Genomic DNA, 25,067 nt, shown 5'->3' with positions numbered 1-25,067 from the left:
GAGCAGCACGGCAGTGCAGCGTGTGATCTGGACACAAGCGATGGAGGCACAACTTGTAGAACTTTGGAAAGCTCATCCGAGCCTTTTCGATGTGGCGTCACAAAATTATCACGACCACAACAACCGTGAAAATAGTTGGATTTACATTGCTGCTTAATCACAGCTGCCTGATCAATGTTTTTCATTAGCAATTTAGCAAAGTTGATGGTGGTGGTGTGTCTGTGTGAGTGAAAGACAGAGAGGGAGAGAGAGCGATCGACAGATTTTCTGTTATAACCTTCATTTTATGGAGGCACAGTGTGAGCACTCAGGTCGCATCAGAGTATAGTGTGAGACCCTGCATCGTGACCTACCAACTTCTAACCCCTGTGAGTCAATCGTGCAGTTTGAGCAGGAGCTGAATAACGTGACTGAAAAAAATCGCACAGTGTTTGCCCAGCTTTAGGTGTACTGTCGTCCGAGACTTGCACCGCAGTGTCGGCGTTTGTTTCCCTGTTGGCCATGCTTGTTGTTGTGGTCATCTGTTGTCTTCCGGTATTTTCTCCGTAAGCGACCTTTCCTCGACCAATGAGATGAGCGGTAATCCGAATTGTCATACTCGAATTGTCATAAGTGTGCTGTCAGCTCATTGGTCACAAAGCAGGAGGGCTGGGAATTATGTTTTCAAACAAAGCGTTAATTCCATAAACATTTATAGACTACTTTTGATTCTCACTGTATTACGGGACAAAGTGCGTCCCTTATTAGCTCAATACGGGACGTGTACTTTTGTTTCTAAATACGGGACGATTCCGTTTTTTAAGGGACGGTTGGCAACCCTACTCACAGCAATGGTCCCGGGTCAGCCCTGACGTTGTGTTAAACTAATCCTAAAGTAATAATGGTATTTCTAACCACTGATATACCACAACTTTATCCTTTCAACAGCTGCTGAAAGTTAGGGGACCTAGCTGCTATCGGATATTTATATAGAGATCCTCCAGCTTCAAACTGTATTACCCTTCACGGACCTGCAGTTCAAAAAAGCGCCCCTCCAACAGCCAAACCCATCTGTTCTCTGATTAGATTGTTACATTTGTGATTGACATGACATTGACAATCAGATGAAAGGAAGAAAAATAGGGTCAAAATTCGTACTTGTAGGGGTGGTTTTTTTTGGCTAAGTCCACACACAAATCTTTTTTACACATACAAATCTTTTTTACGCACACACAAATTCTTTTTACACATACAAATCTTTTTTACACACACACAAATCTTTTTTACACACACACAAATTCTTTTTTACACACACACAAATTCTTTTTACACATACAAATCTTTTTTACACACACACAAATCTTTTTTACACATACAAATCTTTTTTACACACACACAAATCTTTTTTACACACACACAAATCTTTTTTACACATACAAATCTTTTTTACGCACACACAAATTCTTTTTACACATACAAAACTGATTTACAAGTACAAAATATTTATGACCACATTTTGAGCCCATAGTGAACGTTTTCGTTACCGTGCGTGTGTTTTTCTCATCTGCCTCCAGGATCCAGGGATCGGAGGAGGAGCGGGCACAAGAAGGAGTTGTTTTGGATTGTCACTGCACTGTCACCACGGGGAGAAGCCACCGTATCACTGCACTGCCCTTTTTGGATTACAGACTTGAACTGTTGCCTTATTTTTTCACTGTGAATAAATTCACTGTCACTCTGCAAGGAGTCTCGCACCTGAGTCCTTTAACCCAATTCACCATGACAAGGAGAGGACTCAGCACACATCCCTGTGTTGAGCCTGTGCTTAATGAGCACCTGTGTGCTTTAGGACCAGCTTCTCAAAGCACTTAGCAACTACTGGAATCAGTATAATGGGTCTGTACTCATTGAGGCCACTGATGGTGGTGGACTTGGGGACTGGGACTATTGTTGCTGATTTCAGGCAATGAGGGACAGTGGCATGTGACAGGGAGAGGTTGAATAGTCTGGTGAAAACAAGAGCCAGCTGGTCGGTGCACGTTGTGAGGACACTGCCAGGTATAAAACCATCAACGCAAAAATTAAGTTGCCCCATAATAATTTATAATAGCTAGCTAGAACATATTTGAGCATTGTTTGATTACAATAACCACATAGACAAGATTAAGAGGAATGCCACACTCAAAAATGAGAAACTACCTTCTGAACAGAATAAAGGCTCAGTTGTTAAGACAAATCAAACACAGCAATAGGTTCACCTCTGAATGGCTAAAAAAAAAACAATGTCTTTAAAATATGTTGTCCACCCAGAACTTCAGACACGTCACTCAAAACATGTGAACGCCTACTGTAAGTATTTATAGATCTAAGGTGAAGATCACACATCATTAGAGACGACTGAAAGAAGGCTTAAGGTGTTTTCGAGACTGAAGCTGAGGATTCCTAAATTTTATTCATTATTAAAGGTAAGTCGTTCAATACTGATTACATGTAGGAATTTAAGGAATGAAAGTTCCTGCTTTGTTCTGAAATTTATTCAAATACGGCTTAGCAATTCACTCATAAGACATACTGCTCAGCTAACAAGGAGCATTTTAATTGTAGTACAGAGCGGGCAGTTGAAATTGCAAATTTTTAATACAAAAAAGTTTTATTTCACCTTTTCTCATTTAATATAAGAAAGTTCTGATAATTTAACTTCATACACTGTAGACAACCCAACCAAAGGTGGATTATGCCACTAAAAACTCTCTGGTTTCATCGCACTCGAACCTTCCAGAAGCCTCTGACACCATGTCTTTCCAGCCGAGTCTCTCCGTTAAGGAGGGTTACGTCACAGTTTGCTTTTTAGTAGGAGCTTTGGATGAAACTATCTTGGTGGGTAAATAGACTGGTTACTTAATAATTATACCTATTTTAATATATATGAACATTGTGTGTTTAGAGCAACCACTCAGATATGATCAGGAGCTACTTTAAAACTCAAAAATAAAGAATTACTGTCATAAGAGACTAAATATTTACTTATTAACTGAAATCAACATCAAAGAGTTATGTTTTAGTTATATCTTTTTACTTATTGGGTAAACACTTCAGATTTATTTTTAAATAGTTACAAAAGAATGTTTGAACTCTTGACCTTTTAGGGATGTCCTTTTAGTCTGAGTCACACACATTGTAACTCAGACTGAGCTGATGTCTTCAGTTCAGACTGAGTCACAATGTGTGTTCATAATGTACTCTAAAGCCAAAGTTTTGGTGTGAAAGGCAAACTGATGTCACTTCAAAGAGGAATGTATACATTTCCTATACTTGTATAACAAATTAGTACACATGAGAAATCATGTTCACTAACACAGATCAATAGATTTGAGACAGTGATTATTTTACAAAGTTCAGTGAAACTATGTTCAGGCTTTCTTAATTGGATGTTTTGCAACTTTCACTTGCCCGACTTATAACTTTAATACATAAGGATTGGTTTAAAAGTTTCAGAATCAGCCATTTAAATAAAAAATGTTACTTGATTTTAAATTGGCGTGTATATAATTTATGGTACATGAGAAAATGTGTGCAGGTTCTGACATAAACTTTTCTGCTGCAGGTGTTACAGGTGTGTTTCAGGATGTGGCTTGTGCTGCTTCTCACTCTGTTCTGTTGGGGGTCTGAAAGCCAGCAAGAGCCAGTGACCTGCAAAGATAACAACAATGGTTCAGTGGACTGGTGAGAAAACACCTCATTGAAATTTCTTTAGAAGACCACAATGAAAAAATTTGTTCTCTCAACTCAAAGCATTAGTCTTGGTAAAAACACATTGGGTGTCTCACTGTAACACACCAGGTATTCTTCCAGCTTAATTTTTCAGTGTGTGGGACAGTCCAGTACAGTTTGATAGGTGTGACGTTAAGTAAATGTGGGGCATTTTATCAAAAGGCTTTCTAGCTTTGTGGAGGCCAGGCCAAGATTCTGTTTGAGGGCTCCTTATTCATGAACCTGTAATTGGGGAGAGTTCCAGCCCTTTAAAAGTACCTGTTATCATGCATCAGCCTGTTAGACTTTCGAAAGAAAAGATGTTAGATCTGTGTCTAAAATTTCAATTCCAGCTAACCCCATAATTAAAACCTTACATGTAGCTACAGCTCAGCCCATGCAGCAGTATGTTAATGATTATCTCAGCTGTTCTCCTGACTGAAGTTTGGTCCGTTTACAGCATCCAGCCATGCGATTGCATTTGTCCCTGTGACAAAGTGGATGAGCAGTTGTAATGCTCTCCATTTGTCCCAGATGTGTGGACCTTTTTTTGTTTTTCACATTATGCACATTATTCTGTTTCTATTTATTTGCTATGATTTGCTATTTGTCAAGTAACATTGCTGCACTAACTATCCCGGGGTTGTTTGTGTAAGCGTTCTGTTGCCGGCAAAACAAACATTCTGCAAATTAAGGCAAATACTCAGTTACATGTTTCTTTATGTTTTATTATGTTACAGATTAAGTCATTTGTCCATACTTACTTTGTTCTTTCTTTTCAGTTTTCGTGTGGGTCAGATGTGGGGAACCGCCCGCCTAGCATTTCCTCATTTTAAGGAATTTTTTTTTCATAAATAGAGCCGTTTAGTTGCATAAATATGCCAATTAGAAGTGTGAGGAGGTTTTGTGTCTTTTTTTTTAATCAACTATGTAGAGTTTTAGATCCCTCAGTTCAAGTGAGTGGTACTGGTTGGGCTAATTGAAGGGAAATTGATGGCCCTATTTAAAACCAGTCTCTGCCAGATTCAGATGAGAGAGGAGAGGTGAGCTGTGTTACCAGATCCATGTACTGTTGAGTTTTGTTAACTGAGTTACTTTGGGGGGAAGTTTTGTCAAGTTATATACTAAATGGAGTTCATTGTAAATAAATTGCTCACCTCTGGAAACTTGAAAAGTCTGCTGAGTCTGCTTCCCTACTACCTTCCTTGACGTTCGAGTCTGACTACCTCACAGTCCCTAACCATCGGGAACCCTCACGTTAACTTTTATTGAGTGGAGAAAAGTTAGCGTTCATCCTCCAGCTTCACTGTGTTTATATTATGCTAACATAGCTGTGTCACTAGCGATCACGTAGCACATCATTATACACCAGCTAGCCCAACTTCAGTAACCCTACAAATGTCACTGCTGTTTAGTTTTCTTCTGTTCATGTTGGAAGTGATAACAGAGCTGTACGTCTTAATTTTTTCAGAAATGTCTCAGTCAGAACATGGTATATCATGTTTAAATGGAAACTAGCAAGCTAACTTCCTGCTAACTTCTAACTCTGTTAAATTTAATAAATTTTGTTTTCATGGATGCCTGGATGTTAAACTTAATTGTTACACCTGGTAAAGCAGCAACACTGATCATTTTATTAAAGATAAATGAATTTAGACAGTTTTTAACTCTCAGTGATGCCGCAGTGCTCGTTTGACTTTGGGACCAGAAGAGGAGTTTGGGCCCGGAAACAACTAATGACATCAGACTTAAAGACCGATAGGATAAAGTGGGAGAGAGAGTATGCTGGATGAATGGCGGCATTTAATCTGTAGTAACATTTATAATGTTTACCCCTTTGAAATGTGTTTCTTTTAACCTTTTGTCATCAGGTTCATCATATATAAGCCACCTAAAAAGGACAATTACCTTTACATTGATCCAAGGAACAGGCTATCAATGGTGCCTGGTAGAGAGAACTGCAGGAGCCTCAACGATTCTTTTGGCATACTGGGCAACACACTGCAGCCAATCTGGGAGTCAAGAACAATGGTGGGAGTCTTTGGTCCAGTTATGGTCTGGTACTTAAATACACAATATACAAGATATAGACCTCTTAATACAAATGTGACTGTGGATTTATACTTTGTATTAGGGTTGCAAATATATTTTAATAATCATTTATTCTACTGATTATTTTATCAATTAATCAAACAATTAGATCAATTAATTTGTCTAATTATTCAAAAATAGTAAACATTCAAAAAAGAAATAAGATTGGCCTTTTAAATTGAACTTCTAAGTGGTTTACATTTGTTTAAAGACCACACTTTGTTAAATATAACAAATAACAAATACAGTAATGTTAAGTTAAATAAGGCATTAATAATAGAAGTTAGGAATTTACACCCCTTGAGTTTAACCCATGAATATATATTTTTTTAAAATATGAAGACATTTTGTAGAGACCTAAATCTGCAAAATACAGTTACTTAAACACTGAAGTAAATGTAGTCTAATATAAAAGTCTGGATTTCCTTTCAGCTGTGAAAATATTGTCTCCAAAGTTATGTAGTTTTTCATTTTGGCTACACTGATGAAAGATTTCCATCAATGAACATGTAGCTCATTATGAAAAATATGCAAATATTGATTTGTATGTAAGTTTTTTTTAGGAGTAATTAGGTGAACAATAAAATAATAAGGAAAAAAAGATCTTGCACATGTCATGTTCATAGACAGACATCAGCAAATAATTTCTTATAATTACCAAGACTTTTAAACTAGCTATTTGAACAGGAAGTAGATTTAGTGTCTACAACATTTATGTTCTTGGATTCTTTAGTAGAGACAGGATCATCATGTCAGTGATTTTATTTTAAACCAAACGTAATTTAACCCTAATTTAACCAACCAGTTTGATTGCTTAGAGACACGCCCATGTCCAGAAACACGAATTAATGCAGTAGATAAAATCCAATGAATTTTCACAAATTGCTGTGAGATTTTGTCATATAGACCTACCAAGTGTCTTTCTGTTTCTTAAAAGAAAAGCATTCAGTGCAGTTGATGCTGTGCTTTTCATGTCTTTTACAGCCACAAGATTTGGGATACATCAGCTACAATGATCAACCTCCAGTAAAATCTGCAAATTGTAAAACGTATGGCCACAGTAAAGGTAGAGTAAGCATGTTTTTACAAAGAACACACTGTCAAGCTTGCATCACATAAAATGAAAACTGAAAATAAAATCTAAACTATTCACTGTCCACAGGGGTTCTGATAGTAGAAAAAAATGGATCCGGTGTCTGGCTCTTACACAGCGTCCCAAAGTTCCCCTTCAAAAGAGACCAAAACAATTTCTGGCCTAACAGCGGATTCAGAAATGCTCAGATGTTCATCTGTGTAACTTACAACTACAGCGAGTTCAGACAAATTGGTAACAAGCTCAGTTCAAACTCTAAATTTCACAAACACAGAGGATCAACTGAATTTTACAGTAAATACATTTTACAACAAATGAGTCTCATTTAACTGTTTCCAGGTAAACATTTGCAGTACATTGGAGCTTTTCCTTTCGAAAATCATATTCCAGATGATTTCCATCAAGAGCTCATTGACGCAAAAGGAAAGGTTTCAACCCCCGCATCCAGAACCTTCCAGATGCTGACATCCAGAGGAGGTCAAACATTTTATAGCATTGCTAAACAACAGGCGGAGGAACCAGGTGAGATGTCTGCATGTGCATTTTTAAAGTTTAAACTACTAGCTATGATTTAAATTACACCAGTTTGATTTGATTAAGCTTTTAATGGGTTACAGCGGTGTTCGCCTCTTTTGAAACAACTGAACAACCTGCTGTCACTGAGTGGAACAGTTAACAGAAAAACTCAGATGGGTTGGTAGAGAAGTAGAAGGTTAGAACAATAAAGAAAGGGCAGGTGTTAGGATGCGTGAATCACCAGTCTATATCAACTGATGATTGCTCATTAGACACATTAATTAGCAATCTCATTTAGGACGTAATATTTATGCTGCTTTCAGCAGCTGACAGTTGCTGCATTTCTGAAATTCACTTCCTGCCTTTCATGCCGTTTCTAACTTAATGTCTGATCTGTGATCATTGATGCCCTCTGTGCTTTGTGCTGGGGTTCGGTTTCTGTTCTCCTCGCATCCAGCCAGTATGCACAGCAAAGGACCCAGACACAAACTACTATGAAATGATAGGCAAACCAGTTGCCCTGATTAAAATATGTTTGCTGAGACATCTGATAGTGTCAAAATGATTCAGTTTGCAGTGCAGTGGGCAGAATAACATTTGTATATGCCAGTTTCCTTCAGTGTGTCAAAGGGTTTAAATGTTCCTTAATCTTCTTGCAGATGGAGACCTGTACTACACCATCGCCCAGCTTGTCAACAGCGATGTGAATGTGCAGACCTGGGGGGGGCAGCAACATCGGAAATCTTCCTACTGCTCAGACACTGTTAGTGAATACAATATTAAAACGATAAACACTGACGTGGGGATATGGGACACTGGAAGTGACCATTCAAAGTGGTGTGTGACCAGAAATGTTACCACGCCCTGGACCTGTATAGCTGATGTAAACAGGGCTAGTAGTCAGTATAAAAGAAGAGGCGGAGCTCTGTGCATTAACGATGAAAGAATAACAAGCATGTTCCTGAAATTTGTTAAGGACACTGAGAACTGTACAACTCCGACCACCCAAATTTGAAGCACCCCTTTGTCAATGAGACTGAAATCCTCTAGCTCATCTCCATCCAAGAGTGAAAAGACTTTGTAAGAGTCACTGCTTCCCCATTTGGGGTTTTTTTCCCCATTTTTTTTTTGTTTCATTGCTGGGCCTTGTGTAGTTTTTTTGCACACTGCCCTTGTGGTTTTAAATCATTTTAGCTGGGGTGCTTGTATTATTGTATAGACTTATCAATCATATTTGTATTAGTTTAATTTGCTTTCTGAATATGTGTTTTTATGTATTTCTTTTTATCTGACCTGCCCAAGGACTGCAGATGGAAACTAGCTAGTAGCTAAAACTGGTACAATGCATCTTATCTCTTAGGAGATTAATGTTGTATTTTCTGTGAATATGGTCCCCGACAAATCAAGTGGAAATGAAAATGAAGTGATTGTTACTGTATGATTAAGCTTTTGCTTTGGTCCTGCTAAATTGCTTCAATAAAATGTGCTGCACTCAAAAGTTTAATTGTGGACATTCCCATTTTAACTCGTTGAAATAGTAAATGTAAAAAACTGATGAAATAATACTGTATCACTCAAGAGTTTCTTACAGATCCCAGGAGCCAATTACTTGCTTAGCCACTAAATTTTAATCCTGTCAATTTACAAAGTCTGTGGATAATAGAAGAGAGGTGGCATTAAGGGGTGTGACTGATTGTCAAATTACAATTGACCGAAAGGCTACCCAGGCAGTAGAAATGAGACAGAGATCCTGTGGTACAGAGTTGGAGCCAGGTTTATCTCCTTAACCCCAGCTCAATGCAGTTTCTGCATTACCTGCATTACCAGGTAACATCTATCGGAATCAAAAACATGGGTCCTTTTGAATTAAGAACCAGTCCCAACCCTTTGTATTAGGGAATTCTGACAGATCCAATACCCTTATGCTGATCTTAGCCCTCTACTGCATGACTTTTTAATTTTTTGGGAAAAAAATATTTCTCCCTATTTTGGGGGAGCTTTAGGGTCCCTAATAATACATCAGTCATAAAATTTGACACCCTGTCCGCCCCCCCCCCCCCAAACAGATATTGGTTTGTTGCTTCAAGGCAACACTGTGCGACAAGGGTAGTCAAACACCAAGTTATTCTATAATAACTTTTATTAGTACAACAAGGATGAACAAAAAATAAAAACAAATAAATAATGTAAACATTTCACAGAACAATAAAACACCAAAATACATCCAGCATTTGACCCTAACCCCATGCGCGCGTGCACACACACACACACACACACACACACTCACACACACGGTGTGTTTCCATCACTTTTGGGGACATTACATTAACTTGCATTCATTTCCTGGAGACTTATGCTGTCCCTACCCATCACAAGTCCTTGCCTGAACCTAACCATAACCCAAGCCTTCACCCTAAAATTGAATGATTTACCTTGCAATTTGTCCCCATAAAGTAGGCGAGACCTCACAATGTGAGTGTGTGAACAAATTTGTGTCCCCACAACAATAAGTAATACACAACCACACACACACACACAGTTACTTTACCAACTGACCCCTGAGCTCTTAAGTGTCCCTCAAACCTGATTCAGGGAGCCACACCTCTACTTCACTGTCACTCCCTGTCCTCACTTTCTGAGGACAAAAAGTGGACATTCCCTTGGTTTCCTTCCATAGAAGGTTTTTACTTCCATGTCCTGTAATTATCAGTAGATTGTAAAGTAAAAAACATTGACTATGACCATATAAATGCACACAAACACATCTCTACACACATATGCAAATGCATTATATTGCCTGAAAAAAATTAGGCCAATTACACAGTGTTGCCTTGAGGAAATGAATGAAAATTAACAGATTTACTGTATAAATAAATTTTAAAAAATAGGACAAACAATCAAATATGCTTTTTAACATGTTCATGCACATACGAGTATTTTTTATATACATTTATTTCACTATAAACATGTAAAATAGTGCTCTTTATCTTACCTCCTAATGGAGATGTCTCTCATGTAGTGCAGCTTGCAGAAAGGGGTCCCCCCCCCTCTCCTCAAATGAAAGTCACACCACCTTAGACTAGACTTGTAGACCAAGACCAGAAGGTATCGAGACCAAGACAAGACCAAGTCGAGACGAGACCAAGACCGAGACAAAAAAGTCTGTAAACTGCAGCCAGATGCTGCTTGGCTTACGGGATCTCAGGCATATTTATGTGTTTTTGCGATGCACTCGCACAGCCCTCCTCACCTCTGTCTACTGTCACTCACTTACTGAGAGGTAATGATGTGTCCTGTGTGTCGAAGCTTCGAAGCGTGTGCCGGGTAATCTCGGGGGAGTTTTTGTGAAGCGCTTATCGAGGCTTGCTTGGATTACGTATGCAGTGACGTTCGAGGCCTCGTGGGCAGTCCGTACCATGTGACTGATTCAGGAACTGGCTCGCCGGTTCGCGCCAGATTCGAAATAAAATGAGCAGCAAAACACAGCTGTTTTCCCCCATCACATTGTGTTGTGGAATTGGATTACATACGTGCTATATAGTTACTTGAGCATTTCTTCTTCGATGGAACCAGCAAGGAGGAGATTTTTTTTCTCATTTCTCCTAATAAAGTATACACACAGTAATAAATATCACGAATGATAAGTACCACAATATGAATAAACAACACTACAGATCCTATAATCTGATTTCTGTCTTTTAGTTTATTAAAAAAGTGAAGCGCCACACACTACTTTGTGTCATTATCCAGATGTACATAAGCATGATTACACAATTAAACAATCATACCAAAACTCTGTCCGGATAGTTTCCACTTTCTCTTTTGTATCAGACATACTGAGACAATATTCGGGATAAATAACCATGAAAACACTTTATTTATTCAGTTTAGAGGTTTACACATCACATCATTATAATCAAAGAGTCTGTTTCACTTGAGATCCTGAGACCGGTCTCGAGACATCCAACTCTAGAGCACACAATCTCCAGTGACATCCTGATGAATTATGATGCAGGAGAATGCTCCGTCCTGCTGATGTTGGACCTGACCTCTGCCTTTGATACTGTTGACCATCACATTTTGCTAGATAGGCTGAGACATTGGGTGGGTATATCAGGGTCTGCTTTGGATTGGTTGGCATCTTATCTGTGTGAACAATCTTTTTCCGTGGCTAATTCTTAATATAGGTCCTCTTCTACTTCTTTTGAATATGGTGTGCCACAGGGCTCTGTTTTGGGGCCTTTATTGTTTTTGCTGTATATACTCCCTCTTCAGCACTTATTGAGCACGTTTAAAGATATTTCTTATCACTGCTATGCAGATGATATTCAGTTGTGTATCTCCTTTAAGCCCCAAGATGTTTCCAAACTACTGATTTGGGGATGGATGGCTGATAACTTTCTTTAGCTAAATGAGGAGAAAACTGAAGTCCTTGTTTGTGCTCCCAAAAAATTGGTACCTTTGGTTATGGAAAACTTAGGCCCTCTCGCTACATTTGCCAAACCTTCTATCAGTAACCTTGGTGTAACTTTTGACTCAGCTCTGACTTTGGACACTCATGCTAATTTATTGGTTCGCTCCTGTTTTTATCATTTAAAAGATATTACTAAGCTGAGTCCCATTGTTTCACGCTCAGAACTAGAAATGGTCATTCATGCATTTGTCTCATTTTGTTTGGATTTTTGCAATTCTTTGTTCACTTGTTTAAGTAAAGCCTCTGTGGATCATTTGCAAGTTGTTCAGAACGCTGCTGCAAAGCTTCTGACCAAATCTAAATACTCCCACATTACACCTCTGCTGATCCAGTTGCACTGACTCCCCATAAAATTCAGAATCCACTTCAAGATTTTGACTTTGACATTCAGGGCTCTGCATGAACAAGCACCAACATATATCAGAGATCTTTTACATCAGTACATCCCCAGCAGGTCCCTGAGGTCATGTGATCAGGGCTTGGTGGTCGTCCAACATACGAGGCTGAAAACGAAAGGCGATAGAGCGTTTGTAACTGTTTGTAACTAACCCCAGACTCTGGAACTCCCTTTAAGCCTGAGATCTGTGGACTCAGTGGTTTCATTTTATTTAAAAAACAAAAACAAAAAAAAAAAAAAAACAAACACACAAAACCCCACACACACAGCTAAAAACCCATCTTTTTACACTTGATTTCTGTTTTAGCTTTTCTGTAAGGCACTTTGTGATTTGTCTTGAAAGGTGCTATACAAATAAAATTTTACTTTTTACTTTGTTAGGTTGGGCCAGGAATAATTGACCTGATGATCTTAATGCACGACAAGGAGTGTACAGATTGAGGAGGTCAGTGAGGTAACTAGACGCAATATTATTCAGGATTTTAAAAGTGAGTAGCAAAATTTTAAACTCAATGCAATATCTGATAGGTAACCAGTGTAGATCAACAAGAGCTGAAGTAATAGGATCAAATCTTCTAGCTCCAGTAAGAAGGCGAGCCGAAGCATTCAATTCAATTAGATTTTATTTATATAGCGCCAAATCACAACAAGAGTTGCCTCAAGGCCCTTTATATTGTACATTGTGAACAAGCTGCAGCCTTCAAAGAGAGAAGGCTTGGGGACCACAGTAGAGAGAATTGCAATAGTCTAACCTGGAGGTTACAAAAGCGTGGATAAGTTTTTCCAGGTCCCTGTGTGGTATATAATACTTAGCTTTAGAAATCTGGCGCAATTGAAAGAAGCCAGATTTAACTACAGATGACACTTTCTTATTGAGCTTAAAGGAGCTGTCCAAATAGACACCCAGGTTATTTATAGAATCAGAGAGAGTTAGCAAGGGGCCCGGGCTAGCAGGGCAACAAGCTGGTCTCGAGGAATGGCTATCAAACACCATAACTTCAGTTTTCTTCTCATTTGACTTCCGGTCGAGTGAACGCTGGCGTGCTTGGCTGCCGCTGCTCACCGGTTATTATTGCCATTTTTATTATAATTTTTCAGTTGCTGACAATTTGAATCAAGTATCTAAGGCGCACCCCTGTTTTGACTTGTTTTTGCAATATTTGCGGGCTTCTATTCCTTGCGCTGCAGCTGTCAGCTGGTTGTTCGGTCGCTCCATTTGTGTTCAGTGCTGTCCTGATTATGATGCGGATCCACAGGGTGTTGGTGTGGCTCGTGCTCACCTGGGTTTTTTTATCCATCATTCATCACCCAGCGACAGCTCTTCTCCAGTACTCTGCTACGGATCTTTTGCAGCTCCGTTTTTGCCTGGCTGTCTCTTCACCTGTGGCTCTATACTTCTACCCGGACATCGCCTTCCAGCCCCGCCGCAGGTATATCCACCGAGGGCTTTGGCAGAATTTCAACATCAGTGAAACCAACTCAATATTATCCATCTGGTCAAAAACTCGTCGTCCTCCCCGCAAGACCGTCCGGGTTGTTGACCACAATGTGCTGGCCCACCTGGCTAGATCAACTAAGCCTGTAGTGGTGTGTGGAAGAAGCGGACTCGAGCGCATATCTCCTTGCAATGAGACAGTGAATTTATTTACAGAGTGAAACAATTACAGTCCAGTGAAATCCCTCGGCCGTGGCTCCCCGTGGTCCAGTCACCCAGCTCCCGTGTTCTCCTCTCCACCTCCTGGTGTGAAAGACAAAAAAAAAAAAAAAAAGAAAAAAAAAGTAAATAGCAATCCGAAAGAGAGTTGGAAAGAGCACACGGCGGTGGGGTGGGAGCGACAGTGCTCGGTCCTTACAAAACACTGGGGCAAGGTCGTGATAATCGCTGGGAACGTTAGAGAGGTCAGGGGTCGTGGAAACCTCTGCTGGGATATTATCTGTGATGTTAGGTACTGCCGACTTTAAACATTACTCGTGGCATTTAACACTCCCTCCTGTCATGCAGCTGTGAGACCAGTCTATTTTGGGGGTTGTGCTGCTGTAGCCACAGATAACCTAATACCAGAGATGTTTCAGGGGCTCTGAATAAAAACAGACTCATCTTCTCAACATGGCTGCTGGAGAGTACCAATTGGATCTCCTGAGTACAGTGAGTCACTTCGGCAAGTAATTTCCCATTCAAGGCTGACACTCTTAAAGGTTCTCGTAATGCAATTAATGGGATCTCTAACTCCCTAGCAAGTGCTTCATCAATAAAGCTTTGCTCAGCCCCAGAGTCTATTAAGGCTTCGCAAGGGTAAGTGCGCGAGAGAAAAAGCTTCGCGGGGCAACTGAGATGGGGCAACATGATTTTAGTAGCACCAGATAATACTCACTGACACCGAGGATCCAGGTTCTTTAGACCGGACAACTATCAACAACCTGTCCCTTTCTCTCACACAAAACACACTCACCCGTTTGGCGTTTCTTCCTCCATCTAGTAGTCCTAAAGCTCGCTCGCCCAACTGCATAGGCTGTTCCTCATCATCTCCAGGTTCCTGTTCAGCCTTTCTCCATTCAGAGGGAACAGGATGTCCCCATGCGTTCGAGGACCCCATGGGGCAACGACACTCCTCCGACCGCCCCCGAACTCTCGCATGTGATCATCCAACCTGATGCACATATCAACAATGGCACTCAAAGTTGTGGGCATGTGTTTGGTGGCCAACTCACGTTTTATCCTTTCGTTGAGGCCATTCAGAAAAGCTCCTCTCAGCGCCTTCTCCTCCCAGCCCGCCTCCTCTGCCAGGGTCTACAGAGAAATCAGCCACACTCCTTCTGCCCTGCTTCAGGGAGAACATACGGTGGTCAGCCATCTCTGGGCTGGAGCCTTTATCAAAAACACACTTAAACTTGGCCAAAAAAAATCTGGGTAGGAAACATTTGGGTTGGTGCTTAAGACAGCTTGAGCCCACTTCAAAACCCGTCCCGTCAATAACTGAACAATTAAAGTGATCTTGGCACAGTCTGTAGCATAAGCATGTGTCTGCTGCCGGAAAATCGGGGCACACTGCGTCAAAAAAAAAAAAAAAAAAAAAAAAAACACACACACACACACCACATTTGTCCAAATCCCCAGAAAACCTTTCAGGCATAGGCAGAGTGTGTTCACGTACCGGTGGAGGAGGAGAGGGAGGCAGCGGGCAGGCAGCTGCCACACACACTGGAATATTGGCCGCCGCTGCAGGTGTAGGTTGCAACATACCTTTAATCTCTGAGACAGCCTGGAGCAGAGTGCTCTGTTCTTTTACCAGGTGATGCAACATTTTCTCATGGCGGTCCAAAAGGTCTGCTTGGACACATAACTCCCGTTTAACAAGATCGGAGTCTGCAGAGTCCGTGGGTGGCTGGATCATTCTGTCGTGGTGTGTGGAAGAAGCGGACTAGAGCGCATATCTCCTTGCAATGAGACAGTGAATTTATTTTCAGAGTGAAACAATTACAGTCCAGTGAAATCCCTTGGCTGTGGCTCCCCGTGGTCCAGTCACCCAGCTCCCGTGTTCTCCTCTCCACCTCCTGGTGCGAAAGACAAAAAAAAAAGTAACTCGCAATCCGAAAGCGAGTTGGAAAGAGCACACGATCAAGACACTATTAACGAGCTTACTCTAATGATCCAGCGCTGACTGAAGCCTGGTCACCGCGTTAAATACACCGGGGTCTGATGGTGGATAATTCACTGCAGCTGGTGAATGTTAATTACTCGGCGGTGTGCCGAATCTCCGAACGGAGCTACTTCCGGGTCGGCGGACCTGCCTCCGGGGAAGCGCGGCTCCGTGAAAATAAACCCAAACATAAATTATCAGGTCGTCCAGCAGGGGTCCGTTCTTCGTACCTCGCTTACTACATCCAAGATCAAATGACACATCCAAGATCAAATCATCGCGCCAACTTTGAGCTCGCTATTCCGGTTCTCCGAACACACCTGTTGTTGACGATTAGTACAGCTGGATGAAGTAATGTGAGATCACTGGGTGGCTTAAAAGGGGCTACGCATCGATAGTAGAAACATTGATCGGCAACCCTTTGATTGGTCAGCGAAAATGTCGAAGGAGCGCGCTCAGTATTTTTCGGCAGCAGAGCAAGAACTCTTGATTGAGGGATTTCAGGAGTTTCAGAGTTTAATTAAAACGCAAGGGAACACTGCAAAGGCTGCAAAAGCAAGGAGAGAGGGCTGGCAGAAAGTTGCTGACAAATTAAACTCGTAAGTAATTTATTAATAATAATAATAATAATAATAATAATAATAATAATAATAATAATGGATTGGATTTATATAGCGCCTTTCAAGGCACCCAAAGCGCTTTACAATGCCACTATTCATTCACTCTCACATTCACACACTGGTGGAGGCAAGCTACGGTTGTAGCCACAGCTGCCCTGGGGCAGACAGACAGAAGCGAGGCCGCCATATTGCGCCATCGGCCCCTCTGGCCAACACCAGTAGGCGTTAGGGTAAATTTATATATTATATTATATTACATTATATCCTCTTTCACATTAGAGCCACAACAGGACCCACTAGAACATGGGAACAAGTAAAAGTGAAATATAAGAATATTCTACAGAATGGGAATATTTATCACTTATATTGCTTTTAGTCTCTTGAAAAGAGACCCTTTGCAGAGCAAAAAAAGACAGGTTGTGGTCCTGCACCCCCTCGTCAACAAGTTGGTTAAGTAAATAATACCCTCACGGGAAAATCGATATCTCTCTATGAGCACACTGTCGCGCTGAGCTAAAGGATCCTGTCTATCCCGCAATATACGCTGAATTCTGAAAACTCTCCTTATCAATCTCGCACCTTCCACAATGGGTTGCTCGCGTACAAACGGACAGGACATGGCTGCGACAGACTTCCCAAATCCACCTTCGCTTTTATAGCCGTGGTCTCTCATCTTGATTACACGAAGTAATTTACTATTACTACTCTGAAATATGAATTACATCTGAAATAATCAAATACATGAAATAGAATGATTAATAGTACATTTCCCTTTTTTTTAGGAAATGACCTGTATGTATCTGTATGAAATCAATAAAAGAATCAAATACTGCATTATCTTTAGTTACATTGATAATATTTATTTATGGAAAAACAGTGGAAAAATATCGCTGTTGCTTTCGTATAAATGAAGCGGACATACCTGAGTGGCCGCGATCTAATCCTGTTTACATAAAGTAAGCCTGCTCCCAAGCAGGTTTACGCTTACGGATCTGTTGCTATGACAGCAAGTCCCGGATGAGCACCGAACGATCCAAGATCACGCGAAATCGTCAACAATCAAATCCAGCTAACTTACTTAGCGAGGTACGAAGAACGGACCCCAGGGCTGGTCAGACCATGACAAAGCCTACTGTCAGGCATGGTAACTCCAGCATCAACTTTGGTCTATTAAACATCCGCTCTCTCACTGGTAAGGGACATCTATGGCAGTATTTTTGTGCCACTATTCTGAGCGCACGTGAAAAAAAAAGTTTGCAGGAGCAAGTGTTGTATTTTGAGGAGAAATTTATTTCAAGCGAAGAAAAGCTGAATTTGAGTGAACAAAATTCATTGCTGCCTGCAAAAATGTATTTCAGTGTTTGCTATTATCCACACACACAAAAGCAGCCCCTCTCGCTCAGTTTTTGCATTTGGGCTCGCTCGCAATGTGTTGCTTGCGCTCTCCATTATCATGTAAAGAAATACAACAGTGTAACAGAGAGGTAATAAAGGTTTGAAAGTCCTCTCACAGCCTTCACCTGAACAAGGAGCCTGAAGCGAAAAAACATGAAGGAGAAAGAAAAACTTTGATGAAGATCTGATGAGCTGAAATGCTTCGGCTGTGTCAGTGAAACTCTGAGGTAAACTCCCACGCATTAAATCCCATCTAAGAATTATCTTCAGCATCATTTCCTGCTCATGTCTGTTTTATACATTACCTGAGGTGATAAATGTCTTAGCTTAGACGGGTCAGCTGACTTACTGTCCAAGATGCTGACCAACAACGTCCTTCACTCATGTGGAGACATTTGAGACATTAAGAAGAGCCCTTTCACCAGCTGAGGGGAGCTTAGTAGTAGTGTCAGTAGATAAAGCTGTCTCCTAGCTTTGTGCTTCGGTGTGTATTAATTTTCCTTTGAGAACATTAAGAAGAAGAAAAGCGTTTGAATTTCAGTTTTTAGTAGACATCCCAGCCAGTACTCTCAGTACATCACTGACTGAGAGTAAATGTCACGACAGCAGTGTAGATATTAATGATGTTAATAAAAATTAAGTTAAAAGAAAGATAAACTATTATTCAATGGGTTTAAAACTCCAGCAGCTGATCTCTTCCATTCAGACACAGTGTTAACAGAAATGATGCAGCTCAGAAGGAAACATGGTGCAGGTCTGGGTAAAATCCTGGATTCAGCAGTTTTTTGTTCTAATAATTCAGTAAAACCAGCAGCTTGTTAATGGGAAGCTGCAGGACCCAAAGAGCAGCTGAAGCCTGACAAACTTTACCCTATATAATCAGCAACTGCTAGAAATCAATATTAAACCCATTTTATGAGCTCAGTGTAGATATACATAAAATAAGTTTTCCAACTCATGTTAGTTTATTAAAATAGTCCAGCAATCTGTATTTTGTGTGATATTTGTAAGAGTAGTAAAGCTCAGAGATTTTTAAATCATTTTAATTTGGAAGGCAAAAAGGTCTATCTGGAGTGAACCCAGTTCAACTCTTAAATAAACTTCCTGGAGGCGTTACGGAAGCACAGAAAAAATACCTGAGGAGCAGACAGGTTTGATTTAAGCACTGAGTTCAGCAGGTATAGTCTTGGACTTCTGCCAGCTGATCATCAGACAGGTGCAGGCAGTGGAGACACTGAGTGCTGGCACAAAGAAACCCCTGACATCACAGTTTGTTTGATAGTAATGCATATGAAACTGTCTTGGTGGGCAAATAGCAACTTAGGTCAACTAAAAAGACTTCACAATAACTTTTGAACATATTTTAAAAGATCAAGAGCAATATGGAAATTTAGGAAAATAAGGACTTACCTGCTGAAGAGACTAAATACTTGCTAGTTAAATGAAATAAAAATGAAACAGACACACACATATTCATCTCAGATTTATTCACAGACACACAGCAAGCAAACAAATATTTAACTCCACACCTTTTGTCTCCACATCTGTCAATAACCAACAAGGAAACAGAAGCAGTGGAGGTGAAGCTGACGTAGAAATGCATGAAATGTTCTACATAATATGTTGTCTGTCCAGTTCCTGAGAATTTAAACACCTGACTCAAAACAGAAATACCCACAAAGATTTATAGATCCAAGTTGAAGATCACGCTGTGTTAGAAAGACTGAGACAACTGAAGGAGACTCAAGTCTGTTTCAAGAGTGAAACTGAAGAGTTCAACATTTTATTCCTTCTTTAAAGTAAGTTCATTGTTTCTGATTTGCTGACAGGTATGGAAATGATGAAAACATCCTGCACTGGGACTGATTCACTGACAGTTTTGCAATCCACTAATACAAGACAGCCTGCAAGCAACAAGGAGCTTTGTACATGTAATGCAGTGTGGGCAGCTGAACTTGCTAAGATTTGACACAAGAAGGAAGCTCTGCTCACTTTTGAAGGGTGAAGATATGCGTAGCCTATTTTAGAGTTTAGAAATGTGTTAGAATGTAGAATTATTGTAGAGACACTGACACTGCCCTCGATGTAATAAAGGCCTGAGTGTGTCAGGAATTTAGGAGTAGATTTCTAGGAGACCCTCCCCCAGTTTGAACTGTGAAAGTGAGACAAAGAGAGGTTAATGTTGAGTGGAAATTCCTCAGGGCATGCCTGGGTGGGAATCTCAGTGTTTGCAACTAAATAACTTTGGTTTGGAAGGGAGATGGACTTTTATGATCCTCAGGAAGGCACGTACATAGAGATATACGCACATAGTGCCTTAACTGTTAACTGAAGGCAAGGACCAAGGAGCGGTGACCTGCAGAGATAACAACAATGGTCCAGTGGACTGGTGAGAAAACTGTTTAAACCTTTCATAAGTCTCCAGTGAAATAATTTGGTCTCATTCCCAACTCACCACAGGTTCCCTTTCAGTGTATGATGATGATGATGTTGTATGAGCAGGCGTATCTGACAGGTTAACATTTAACCCAGGTTCATCTTATACAAGGCACCTGGAGGGAAGAACCAGAAGATCAAGTACTTTTACACTGACTCAAAATCAACAGTGTCACACATGGTCCCAGACACACCTAGCTATAAAAACCTGAACCATTCAGAAGGCATCCTGGCCAACACGCTGAGGCCAATCTTTGAGCCAGTTAGAGGCATGGTGAGAATCTTTGGTCCAGTTTCTTTCAACTAAAACACATGACAAGTGTATAAAATGGAAACCTAACCCTCTCAATACACGTACATGTGCAGATTTAATTAAAACAGGAGGGTCAAGTCAGACAACATTATCATGAAAACATCGTTTAACTCATTTATCATTATATTAATTTAATCTTCAGTTAATATCTAATATAATGGTCAAGTTCAGGTTTGCAGTCAGCTGTGAAAATATCTCCTCCAAGGATATTTTTTTTTTGCATTTGTAATTTTTCGCTTTAGTTTATATAAATTATTTAGTATGTTTATTAAAACTATCATCTTTCTCAACCTAACCAAGCAGTTTGATGGTAGTTTGATTCCAGAAGCAGGAATTAATAGATTCAGTGTCATGACTATTCCACAAACTTCTGTGAGACTGTGTTGTCGTGTAGGCCTGCTCAGTGTGTGCCTTTAAAGTGTTAATACAGCTTTTTTGCATCATTTATAGTCACCAAACTTTGGATTCATCAGCTACAGTGATCAACCTCCAGGATGTTGTTCAAATAAAACGTTTGGCCACAGTAAAGGTGAAGAAAGCTTCTTTTTACAGACACTGTCAAACTTCCATCATATCAAATAAATATTGGAAAGAAAGTTCATTAGATTATTGATCTTATACTATTAAACTGAGTCATTCAAATGCAAGCAGTGCAAGGATTAAAGAGCTTGAATAATATGCATCATATTCCTCATTTTATGACCAGCTGTGTAAATGTTCACTGTCCACAGGGGTGATCATGGTGGAAAAAAAACAATAATGGGGTCTGGCTCTTACACAGCATGCCTCAATTCCCCTTCAGAAGAGACCAAAACAAGTTCTGGCCTGACAGCGGATTTAAAAATGCTCAGACGTTCATCTGTGTAACTTTCCCCTACACCTAGTTCAGAAACATCGGTAATAAGCTCAGTTCAAATTCTGGACATTTTACAATTTCAAGCCCAGAGCTTGATCTAAATCTCACAGTAAAGATCTCAAATTAAACTGTTTCCAGGTAAACATCTGCAGTACATCGCAGCTTTTCCATTCAAACATGATATTCCAGATGATTTCCATCAAGAGCTCATAGATGCAACAAAATGGGTTCAAGCTCCCGCACCGAGTAACTACCAAATGCTGATATCAAGAGAAGGTCAGCTCTTTCTTAGCATTGCTAAACAACAGCTGGAAAACCAAAAAGGTGAGCTTTCTCCTTGTTGTTGTTCTTTTGTTTTTTTATTTTATTTTATTTCTTGGTTTGTTTTAGCACATGCTACATGGTGAAAATGCTCAGAAGCTAGCAGATTCAGATTTCAAATTAGGTCTTGTATAGGAATTTCTTTTACTTATGTATTAATCACATTATTTTATTGTATAATGCCTTGGTGCCACTGGATTTTAACATGTCTGACACCCATACTGGTGGGGGTGTAGTAAGGAAGTTGGGGGGAAGCAGACCACTCCACAGGAAGAGTCTTTTGTCTCTTCGAGGACTCTGGGAAGTAGCAAGGGAGTGTGAACCTTAAGGTGTGAAACAGCTGTGTACTGCCTTTTGTTCCTGGAGAAGGTATTTAACTGAGAGCCATGCTAGGCTCAGTGAGACTCTGCTGACCCTGCCCCGTGGTCATGTAGGCTCTCCACAAGCTTGGTGTTCTGTTCTTTGGATTAAAGAATGTTAGCTACCGCTCACCGCTCGTCTGCAGGCTTTATTTAAATGGAAAACTTCCACAACAGTCTCTTTTACCTTTTGTCAGTTTTTGTGGTGAAGTGGTTTATGTTTTCCAAAGAGGGAAAATATCTATAAAATGGCTGGACTTCAGCTGGACCAAAGTTTAAATTTCTTAACTTTCATCACTACTGATTTGGTGAATGTTAAAGCAGTAGCTATGTTTAAGCTTTTAATGTGTTACAATGATGTTTGTCTGGTTTGAAACCAGGAAAGCTTCACTGACCAGCACCAGCATAGTTAAATGGTGATGGGAACGAACGACTTGGAATGGCAGAGGAAGGTTAACCTGCAAAGACAGGGCAGGTTTTAGGAACAGCTGAGCTCAGTGCCCCTTCACGCCTTCTTCTTCTTCACATCCAAATAGAAATTTAGGCCATGATATTTTATGCTGCTTTCAGCTGCTGACAGTTGCTGCATATCTAAAATCTATTGCATTTGATTCTGCTTCTGACTTAATGTCTGATCTGTTTACATCGATGCCCTCTATCGTGTGTGCGGGGGTCCTGTCGCTGTTCTCCGGCTTTCCATGTATGTAAAACAAAGGACACAAAAGACAAAGAACAGAAGGTACATTTTCTTGATCGGATTACAGTGTTTGAGAAGAGATGAGTGAGAGTGAACAGGTTTTACAGCTTTAAAGATTTTAAAAAGATAAAATGTAATTGCTCCTTAATTTTCTTGCAGATGGAGACCTGTACTACACCATTGCCCAGTTAGTCAAATATGATGTGCATGTGCAGACATGGGTTGACAGCAGGGGTCGAGAACCTTCCTACTGTTCAGACCCACTTCACAAAGTGTACAATATTAACACTATAAAAAGGGTTTTGGGTGATGGGAGTACATGGGGCCCTACAAGGGACCATTCAAAGTGGTGTGTGACCAAAAGCCAAAACAAAGCCTGGACCTGTATAGCTGACGTCAACAGGGTCGAAACCCAATACGAAAGACGAGGCGGGGCGCTGTGCATTGTGAATGAAGCAGTGAGAAAAAAGTTCCTGGAGTTTGCTGAAGACTTTGAAGACTGTACAAGTATTAGGACCCCAAGCATCATGGACACTCACTATGAATGTGACACTGACTGCGACTGTGACACTGACTGTGACTGTGAAACTGACTATGGCTCTGACGGTGACATGGATATGGGCACCTGCGTGCGCCCTCAAAAGTAGAATACAGTTGGTTCAACAACATGTTTCCCTGTTAAATTTCCCAGTCTTGCTTTTTAATTAAAGATAAATACTTTTAAAAGTGAAGGAAAAACATTTTCATAATTTCATAAATTATGACACAGACTGCAAAATCTGGACAGGATTTGAGTTTGTTTGAAAAGATCAGTGAGAAACAAAAAGGCATTAGCTACTGCCCACAATAACTGTACTCAGATTAGTTATGAGAACAGACTGTTTTAGGGAGCTAAAGTAAATTAACTCTGTCACCATGGTTTCTTGTTATGTTTATTATGGTCTTGTTTGTAGTAATTTATTTTGCAGTTATTAACTGTTTCTGCAGCGCCCCCTGGTGTGTGAATGTCTGTATCTACAGTGGCGAGAAAGTGTTTGCCCTCATTCCTGATTTTCTTTCTTTCTTTTTTTTGGCATCTAATGAAGGTGTTCATGATTAAGGGGAAAAAACCCAAACCTACATGGCCCTTTGTGAAAAAGTAATTGGCCCTTAAACCTAACTGGCTGCTTCACCCTTAGCAGTGTCAGATTATAATATTATTTTATGCCATGTTAGACCCTTAATTAAAGATGGTGAATTATTATGTAGTTTTAGTTTGCATTATTCTCCTGAATTAGAAGAAGGTGATAACTATTGCATTTGTTAAGCTGAGTTGCATTACATTAGACTGCTGGTTTATTGTGAATGAATGATATTGTTTTATGATGCATTATACTGCTGAGTTATGAGAAATACTGTTTGCAGAAAGCCATCGCCTTATTTGTCTGATTAGAAGAGAACAGAACATACTGGAGTTTTCTGCCCCATCTCAGCAGGAGCAGATAAACAGGGAGCCAAGGTTGTAGCTTAGGCACTGTGTGAGAGAAAGAATGTGAATGTTTAGGCTTTTATGATTAGGTGGGGCCACTAGAGGCTATAAGAGTTTGATCAATGCTCCACCATTTTGAGATCTGATGCTGTCTGCGTACGGTGTCCATCTCCCACGCGTGTGATCATTAAAAATCATCGTTTGACTCAACCCGGCCGGACCAGTGTTGTTATTGTGGTTTTTCCTCTTGTATCCATCCCCAATATTTGAATCCGTAACAGTTTGGGGGCTCGTCCTGTGGTATTGGGGTGGAATTTTGGAGGTTTGGACGGTCCGAGGTTGTCGAACGGACAGGCACAAGCCAGTGGTCTGACGTGAGTGGGCATAAGCCGGCTTATACAAAGGTAAGGCACTACCTGTTGAATTATTTCCAAAGTGTGCCAAATTGGACATGACAAAATTGAAGTCTACTCACTGAAATTACTGGTAGAGGCCTGTTTGGATTTTGATGAAAAATCTCATGAGAACTGTGACAGTACTGAGTAGTTAAAGCAGTTGGACTGCTGATTGAAGTTAAAGCAGTTGGACTGCTGATTGAAGTTAAAGCAGTTGGACTGCTGAGTGAATTTAGTTGGATAGGGAATTGGTCATTTTGTGGGTTAGA

At 40.3% G+C, this 25,067-nt stretch overlaps 1 protein-coding gene, 1 long non-coding RNA gene and 1 pseudogene across 4 annotated transcripts; 2 read left to right on the top strand and 1 right to left on the bottom strand.

The window, feature by feature from the left end:
• The first annotated feature begins 2,382 nt into the window (after positions 1-2,382).
• Positions 2,383-8,920, top strand: LOC146383300 (plancitoxin-1-like). Of its 2 annotated transcripts, XM_084936810.1 has the most exons (8): positions 2,383-2,444; positions 2,692-2,856; positions 3,584-3,702; positions 5,601-5,760; positions 6,805-6,886; positions 6,983-7,147; positions 7,253-7,435; positions 8,089-8,920. In XM_084936810.1, exons 2-8 carry the CDS (start codon positions 2,773-2,775, stop codon positions 8,442-8,444), a joined length of 1,149 nt encoding a protein of 382 aa, XP_084792936.1. In that variant the 5' UTR covers positions 2,383-2,444; positions 2,692-2,772; the 3' UTR covers positions 8,445-8,920. The 2 variants fall into 2 exon arrangements, with proteins under 2 accessions (XP_084792936.1, XP_084792937.1); XM_084936811.1 differs by lacking the exon at positions 2,692-2,856.
• Positions 8,921-11,112: 2,192 nt separating this feature from the next.
• Positions 11,113-16,542, bottom strand: LOC146383299 (uncharacterized). Its single transcript, XR_014800913.1, has 3 exons — positions 15,941-16,542; positions 14,751-15,852; positions 11,113-14,038 (listed from the first exon to the last, which is right to left on the bottom strand). It is a non-coding gene; the product is annotated as an uncharacterized LOC146383299 (long non-coding RNA).
• A 1,135-nt stretch (positions 16,543-17,677) lies between these two features.
• LOC146383298 (plancitoxin-1-like) lies at positions 17,678-24,613 on the top strand (annotated as a pseudogene). The gene is made up of 8 exons (XR_014800600.1): positions 17,678-17,750; positions 20,288-20,342; positions 20,486-20,663; positions 21,153-21,231; positions 21,434-21,599; positions 21,697-21,882; positions 22,954-22,977; positions 23,095-24,613. The product of XR_014800600.1 is annotated as a plancitoxin-1-like (transcript).
• Positions 24,614-25,067: the final 454 nt, after the last annotated feature.

This window comes from Perissodus microlepis, chromosome 7, assembly GCF_051167445.1.
Source record: "Perissodus microlepis isolate ML-2025 ecotype Zambia chromosome 7, ASM5116744v1, whole genome shotgun sequence".
In the NCBI taxonomy this organism is placed as follows: Eukaryota; Metazoa; Chordata; class Actinopteri; order Cichliformes; family Cichlidae; genus Perissodus; species Perissodus microlepis.
Note: the sequence above shows the minus strand (reverse complement) of the source record. Positions and strands in the feature narration are given on the sequence as shown.

Excerpts from the sequence above, each read along its gene's own strand:
- LOC146383300 (XM_084936810.1), top strand. The coding sequence starts at position 2,773 with ATGTCTTTCCAGCCGAGTCTCTCCGTTAAGGAGGGTTACGTCACAGTT. Across the intron at positions 5,761-6,804 it reads TCTGGGAGTCAAGAACAATG|CCACAAGATTTGGGATACAT; the intron begins GTGGGAGTCTTT and ends TGTCTTTTACAG. Across the intron at positions 7,148-7,252 it reads CAGCGAGTTCAGACAAATTG|GTAAACATTTGCAGTACATT; the intron begins GTAACAAGCTCA and ends AACTGTTTCCAG.